This window comes from Fukomys damarensis, unplaced genomic scaffold (assembly GCF_012274545.1).
Source record: "Fukomys damarensis isolate Sample0158 unplaced genomic scaffold, DMR_v1.0_HiC HiC_scaffold_22, whole genome shotgun sequence".
Classification (NCBI taxonomy): Eukaryota; Metazoa; Chordata; class Mammalia; order Rodentia; family Bathyergidae; genus Fukomys; species Fukomys damarensis.
Window position 1 is genome coordinate 15,017,049 of NW_022900934.1, and position 7,872 is coordinate 15,024,920.

General features: G+C 40.7%; 1 protein-coding gene across 2 annotated transcripts in view; it reads right to left on the reverse strand.

The window, feature by feature from the left end:
• Stk4 (serine/threonine kinase 4) overlaps positions 1–5,510 on the reverse strand; it is an 89,115-nt gene extending 83,605 nt beyond the window's left edge. For both annotated transcript variants that reach the window (XM_010631482.2, XM_010631483.1), the window contains exons 1-2: positions 5,408–5,510; positions 207–287 (exon numbers count right to left, since the gene is read on the reverse strand). In XM_010631482.2, the coding sequence (XP_010629784.1) occupies positions 207–287; positions 5,408–5,442 (116 nt within the window). In that variant the 5' untranslated portion in view covers positions 5,443–5,510. The remainder of the gene's footprint in view (positions 1–206; positions 288–5,407) is intronic.
• Between the last annotated feature and the right edge of the window lie 2,362 nt (positions 5,511–7,872).

Consider the following 7,872-nt stretch of genomic DNA (forward strand, 5'->3'; position numbering starts at 1 on the left):
TAAATCTCTCCACAATACCAAGTAGGGTGGAGTGAGGAAGAGCACTGCAGGCAGTAAACTTTCCACCTATCTTCCCTAGAGCTATGCTGAGACAACATTCCTTTTTCTTCTCCTCAGGTTTGAGAATTATTGCCACAAGAGAAGTAAACATCCAGCAGGTGCTGGGGCAGGAACTACTGGTCTATATGTATTTTCTCTTCACTCACCCTTCTCCAAGTTTCTCTAAGACATCAAACACTTCTTCTGGTTGTTTGGTTAAACTATCTTCATCCAACTTTTTCAGCTGCCTGTGAATAAATAACACAAAAATCATTTTACTTACTAGCACCTAAACCATAAATACATCATTTATTTTACAATTAGCACCCTAGGAACCTCTTTACAAAGTTTTCACGAATAAACAACAACAAAGTCAAACTAAGAGACTTTTAAGGGCCACTGAAAGACTTTGTTCTGGGTCACCTGATAACGAAAATCAGGTCCAAAAGGTGAAGAACCTCTAAGACTCAGATTTCAACACAACATGTTTAAATTTTTTTCTAATAATACAAGTTGTTTTAGATAGCCTTACAAGGTCTCTGGGTCCCCATGATTGGAAAATTTAAACAGAAAATAAATTATCATCTGCCTAAATGCTTTAGAGTAGATTTAAGCATTAGGTAAATCCTTTGGAATTCATCTAAATCTTGAGATTCCACAAATTAAAATGACATAACTGTCTCTTTAGAAAAGATATTGTTTAATGTAAGATTAACTACTATATGTTGAATCATGAATTGGACTGGTGGTCAGGGAAGACAGGGAACTCTTTGCTCTCTATTAGAAAGGGTTTGGTAATTTTGTCAAAACATGTAAATTCTATAGGCATCACAGAAACACAAAGTGGAAAGTATACATTTAGATATGAGCAAAAGTGAAAAATAATTTGGCAGGTGGGAGTTCCAGTCTCACAAAGATCTCTCATGAGCAGTCATGTACCTTTGAGTAGTTCAAAAACCAGAAGTACCTGACTGCTCACAACCTCCAGACAGTTCAGATTTTTTCTAGCTATGCTAGGTAATTGTAACAAGTAAGGGAGATTATTAACAATTTTTTTTTTAATTCTGACACCTCTGAAAATTAAAAGGCTTAAAAAGAAAAGAGCTTGCCAAGAAATGTGTGTGTGTGCACACGTGTGTGTGTGTGTGTGTGTGTGTGTGTGTGTGTGTCATCTATACAATGGCTTCCTAAAATTACAAAGGACAACAAAAAAAAGAGAACTCAGGAAATGGTGATATATGGAAGTAGTCACACTGGAGATTTCTTGTAAAGAAAATGGTTTAAACTAACTAGACAATATCAATTCTTACATGACTTGAATTTAAAAGTGCACACTTCCTAAAGAAAGAAGTAAAATCAAAAGACAAAAACAAAAACAAGAAAAAAGAAAGAAAAAGAAAAACCTGACCACATCAAGCATTATCTACCAACGAACACTGACTCCACAAAGGACAGTATTACAAAATTTTATAAATGTCAAGGGTTGTCTCCTAGAGAAATGGAGAATTGCTAAAAGTCACAGCCTCAACTTACATTAATTAAAGATCAACGAAGCACAGTAACCACACTGACCTTTGAAAGAAAATTCAAAGATCCTAAAAATTAAATTCCAATGACATCATAAAAACTCCCAGCTTAACAGGTGCTGAAGTGAAACTCCTTAAATTTCAGAATCAAAATTTCTACAAACTCAGAAGTTAAAATGAACATCTCATATGCCAAGGCTTTTTGGTAAAGCCCTGAATTATGACTGTATAAACAATGGACAATACCCCATTAAACAAGTATAATTAAAGTTTTATAAACAGCTGATATAAAGGAAGAGCAAGTGTGTTGGGTTTTTTTTTTAAGTTTGAGTCTTGTGGCTTACAAAAAGCAAAATTCACTATTTGAGCTACTACAGAGACCACAGAACAAAGGAAACTGCCACTGCCAAGAGAGACAGTTGCAAGACTCTGATAATATTTTAACTTTATATGACTGTTCAGATGCTTCTTTAAAACAATCTAAATATTTTTTGTTTTTGATCTGGGATTATTTAAAACTTGAACTTAAACGAGGTTTACATCTCTGGTGCCTGATAACCCACAGGTAGTAAAAAAAAAAAAAAAAATCTGCTAAATGGATCAACAAATATGATGACAGTCATAACCTTCATAGCAATCTTATTTGCACTATTAAAATAAAATAGAATACCTAACAGAATAAAAAGTACTATTAGGTTATAAACAAGATTTCTATAGAAAACGTTTTGACAAATGATTCATATTGATATTTTATACTTCATGGAACAAGTACTATTACCCAAAACAGTCCAACAATGATGATGCAGGTCTCTCAGCTAGGGTTTCCCCTATGTCCTAGGCAGCCTGAGCACCTGCTCCTAAGGAGCAGGTCTACCCAACACAATTCTGTGAAATACTGGTGGATGTTCCTAAGTCAGATGGCCACATGGATGGCTAGAATCCCAGAATGCATGCAAAGCCTTCCACCCATTACCTAATGGCAACTCACTTTTTACAATCACTAACTCCCACACAGGACACCAATCTATCATCATTCACTTAGTCACGCACAAATGTCAAACTTGTGAACACAAAGAGTATTTCCTGCATTGGGATGGTTGGAAATGCATGCCATCTGAGACCCTGAAAAGACTTTCTAAATACAAACAGTGGTGTCTGTGAAGTGTTCACTCATTGGTCTAATTTTCAAACCTCTTTACCCTACCTCAAAACTCCTCAAAAGGCTCATTTTATTCGCATATAATATGTAAGATATAGTCACCCTGCTCCAATTCTAATTCCCAGTACCTCAAAATGGTTCAGTGTTTGGAGACAGGACTTTTAAAGAAGTAATTAAAGTAAAATGAGGTCATAAAGGTGGGCCCTAATCCAATATGATTGATGTTCCTATAAGAAGAGGAAATGAAAATACAGACAGGTATAGAAAGATCATGTGAAAACTAAGGGAGAAGACAGGTATCTACGAACCAAACAGGTCTCAAAAGAAACAACAATACCATCACACTTCATTTCAGATTTCCAGTCTCCAGAACCATAAGAAAATAAATTTCTGTGGTTTTAAACCAATCAGGTGTGATAATTCTGTAAGGACACTCCTAACAGACCAATACAAATGATAATAAAATTAATCTGAGGCAAATTAGGCAGTTCACTAGTTATAATGAAAAAAAAACACTGGTTATTCAAGAACTCAGTCCTGCAATGCCTTCTCTTACACTTTTTTTTTTTTTTTAATTCAAAAGGTATAGGAAGCCATGCATAGAGGCAAACATCTGTACTTCCCTGCTGCTCTGGAGCTGAGACAGAAGCATCACAAGTTCCAGCTCAGCCTATGTAACTTACTGAGATAAGTCTTAAGAGTCAGCACTCCCTTGTCTCAACCCTCAGTACAAATTTAAAAAGTATAGAAATGAACATGTCAAAAAGCAAAAAACTTTACGCCTTCTCCTAAGATTATACAACATGAGGCAAAGGAAGAAACAAAACTCAGATTCCTAATCTTCTTTCAATTAAATGAAAGCCTCCAAGAAAGAAACTATAGAGGGTCAGGGTTTATTTAAACTCAGTGGTTCTGCCGCCTGCCTCACAAGTGCAAGATCCCAAGTTCGATCCCCAGTACAAAAAGAAACCATAGAATCTTTTTCAGGAAAAAAATAATCATGCGTATATAGTCTTAATTGAATTGTTATGATGCTACAGTAAATATATGCTAATATACAATGTCCTGTAAAACAAGGGTGCTTCCATACAGCAACAAAGTGGTGCAGTTAAGAGCGTAGACTTCGGCCCAAACCACCTGCATTTTAAAACTCCAACTCTGCCTCTTACTAGCTATGGGACCTCCAGCAAATCATTAGCCTCTGTGTGGCTGAGTTTAACCTTCTGTAAAACAGGGATACAGGGATATCCATTCTATATGTCAAGTTGAATCGCAGAAAACTTACCATTTTTAAAGTTCAAAAATGGTCAAATATGGTCTGGGGACTTTTAGCTCAGTGGTGCAGCACCTACCTAGCAAGTGCAAGGTCCTAAGTTTGATTCCCGGTACCAGGAAAAAAAAAAAAGGTCAAATATTAGCAATTTCATATGGTTAATAGGAGACACCGAAAGTACTCAGAACAGTGCCCCACACCCTGAAAATGTACAAGTTGCTATTACCTCCTCAGCACACTAGACTAAATAAATTATGAGCCCATCCCAACAAGCTATTTGCCTTCTATAATGTTTGTGCACTTCAATCAACCCCCAAGAGGACTGCCCAGGCTGACAACCCTTTCCTTCATCTTTCAGTTGCCCAGCACTCTGGCACACCACCAAACACTTCCTACTTCAGTGCTCATTCTGCTGCAGGAAGTCAGAAGTCTTCTCTGTGAAACAGAAATTAACCAAAATGGACCTCAGAGAAGCAGGATTCTCCTCAGTCTCTACTCCCTACTTTCTTCCAGATGTGGCACAGTGGCGTAAGACCCAAGTGTCCGTGGGGAAATCAACAATACAAATGCAACAAATCCAAGACAAATGCAAACTTTCTAGGATCAGCCACCACCCTGAGATCTTGACCAAAAACAACTCCAGGTACCACTAAGATCTGGAACTGCTAGTCACAAAACAATCGGAAGACCAAAAAGCGCAAGTCTAGCCAGGTTCATGTGTCTTAACTCTTCTCGAACTCAGCTTGCACATCCTAAAAATATCTTATTTCCTTTTCTAACTTCCAGCGTTGGGTTGTGAAGAACTGAGATGGATGAAAAGAAAACCAGAAAAATATGCCATCATCTTCGAGTGGGGAGAAGAGCACCCTTTGAATAATATTCTCCAGAAACCTATCCATTCCTCGATCCTCCACCTTTTTTCGCACTTCAGCCACCGAGGCAAAGCTTTTTTACGCAACCGATCTTTCTAGCTGCACCCCTCAATTGGAACTCAGGATCCTGAGAAAGTCCACCTGCTTTCCTCTCTGCCAGTTCTCGTTTCGTGGCCCTACAATCCTAGACTCCTCTCAACCTGCCTCAACATTCGCCTCTACCTCCCTGAGTTCCTTCTTAGAGCGCCTTCCTCGGAGAGGCCCCTGGCCTCAGCAGGTGTTCTCTGTAACTTGTCCCCAAGTTTTTCAATAGAGTTCCCCACAGCGAACGCTCCGTCTATGTAACCGCACGTTTATCCCTCTTCAGCCAGTGCTGGGCTCAGCCGGACCTCTACAGCCAGGGATCCATCCCCCTCACTCAGCAGGTGCCCCATCCATTCGGACGCCTCGCCTCTCAGGTCTCTCTCCTCCTGGGGCTCCCAAGCTGTTCGCTCAGCCAATTCCCGCCTTTCTCGCATCCCAGCCAGTGGCCCCTCACCGGCGCGGCGGGTTCCTCAGCTGCACCGTCTCCATGGCGCCGCCAGCAGCAGCCCAAGCCCTCTCACTGCTCCATCCTCCCTAGATCTCCCTGATCCCGCCCCGCAGACCCTCCCACACTTCCGCTTTCCGTCCCTACCGGAAGCGGTGAGAAAGGGGGCGGAACAGCGGAGGGCGCAGGCTGGGTCACGTGTGCGGCTATGAGTCACGTGGCGCCTAGAGGCTGGACCCGGGAACCTTGAAGTCGAGGTTCCTCGCCGCTGTGTCCCGCGAGCCGAAAGCATAGGGCGGCGCTATTTGCTATAGAGTTAGCCTAAGACACTAGAGCCCCAGGCCGGAAATCCATCTCTTCTAAGGGTTTCTTCTATTTCTCGGTCCGAGATACTGAGGATTCTAGCGAAGCACGAACTTGGTAAGAACTGTTAATTCTTGACAAGCCAAGTTTTGCACAGTGGGAGAGGCATTACTCCAAGTATGTTTGGAGTGCTTGTGGTTTTCTACTACTTACCTCGTTGAACTCTAGGCTCAACTTATCAGTGCACAATAGCAAACATCGCTCCTTTGTCTCCTTCCTAGGATTTTTCCGCATGATGAACTGAAATTATTATAGACCTCTTTTTCCACAGAATATTCAGCCCAGTACTGCGCAATCAAAATTCTGTGATGAAAATATTCTATATAACTACTGTCTAAAATAACTAGTACACATGACTAGAATGACCTGAAATTTTTATATCACTTTCTTAAATTTAACAGGCCTCAGCCAATCATAATATGATGATCTGGCATGTTCACTACATTTTGGGTGTTTTATTTATCATTCATGATCTGATTGTATCAAGTTTTTAGCAGGAGGTAACTTTTTTTTTGTAGTACCTTGAATTGAAGTTGGCCTGTGCATTGAACTGCATCCCTAATCCTGTTTTCTTTTTCTTTTAACTTTGGACAGAGCCTAAAGTTCAGGCTAGCCTAGAACTTGTGATAGTCCTGCCTCAGTCTCCCAGAGTGCTGAGACTAGAGGCATAAGCCATCCTACTCAACTAGGAGGTGTTTTTTACTTTAATATTTTCATCTCTTGCAGAGGGCACTGGTTAAGGAGTGGGTATATAGTTATACTCTCCTTAGTGGGCTAATAACATACAACAGAAATTTATTTCTCATTTCTGCAGGATAGAAGCCCAAGATCGAGGCAACAGCAGATGCAGTTTCTGGTGAAGTTCCCTTTCTGTGTTCATAGATGGCACTTTCTTACTGTCTCCTCACATAGTGGAAGCAGCTGGGGGGGTCTCTTTTATAAGAACACCATTCCCATGACCCCTCCATGACCTAATTACCTCTCAAAGGCTGCACTTCTGATCCTTGAGGATTAGAAAGCATTTCAACATACAAATTTTGCCAGGGAACAAAAACGCATGTTGTGTGCCAGACCTTGATAGGTCTTGCAGAGACAAAGATATAAATGCTGCCTGAAAGACCTCACAGTCTTGGAGGCAAATGTAAACTGACAGAGTTGGAAATGATAATTTAGGGATAAACCTAGCGATCAATATTATGGGAGCAGAGGAGGATCAGAAAAGATTTTTCCGAAGAGATGATATTTGAGTTGCATATTATAAGTTGATTCAAGATTATGTAGGAGAAAGGGTTTGGAAAGTATTTCAGAAAAGGATAACATAGGCAAAGGCTAGGAGGCAAGGTAAAGAGCTTAATATTTACAGATTTTATTTATTTATTTATTTATTTTTTGGTACTGGGGATCGAACTCAGGTCCTTCAGCTTGGGAGGCAGGCAGTGGAACCACTGAGCTAAGTACCCGGCCCTGTCCATTTTTTGAGGCAGGGTCTCCCTTTGTTGTTCAGGCTGGTCCTGAACTCACTATGTAGCCCAGGCTGGCCTAGAACTCACGGTGATTCTCCTGCCTCAGCCACCCGAGTACTGAAAAAGGCTTTTTTTAAAAAAACTAAGTATATGGTGGGACAGAGGAAGTGACAGAGGCCGAAAATGAATTGAAAGATTTTTATCAGTCTATCTGTACATCCATTTTCGAAGTCGGTATCAATAGTCCAGAAGGGCCAGGTCCTTTCAACCCTCTGGGCCTTGTGCACTTTCTGTTCCTCTGTCTGGATAAGCATTCTCTAAATCTTAGCAAGTCTCCTCCCAATTATTAAGACCTTCCCAGGCCTCCTCACTTGAAATACCTCCCCAGAAGAAAAGAAAGATAAACAGCACCCACATGGTTACTTTTTATCGCATCACCTGCTTTTGTTTTCCTTGGAGCTCATTATAAAATAAGCACTTTTACTTACTCGTGATTTTACTGCCTGCCTGACTACTCCAGAATGAAAAGGAACTTGGCCCCTTTCACAGCTTTACCTATTGCGCTAAGTCACCTCCAATCACCGAGGGAAACGCCAGTCACCCGGCGAGCCAAGGCGAGCAAACTGAGCACGCGCAAAGTGAGCGGCT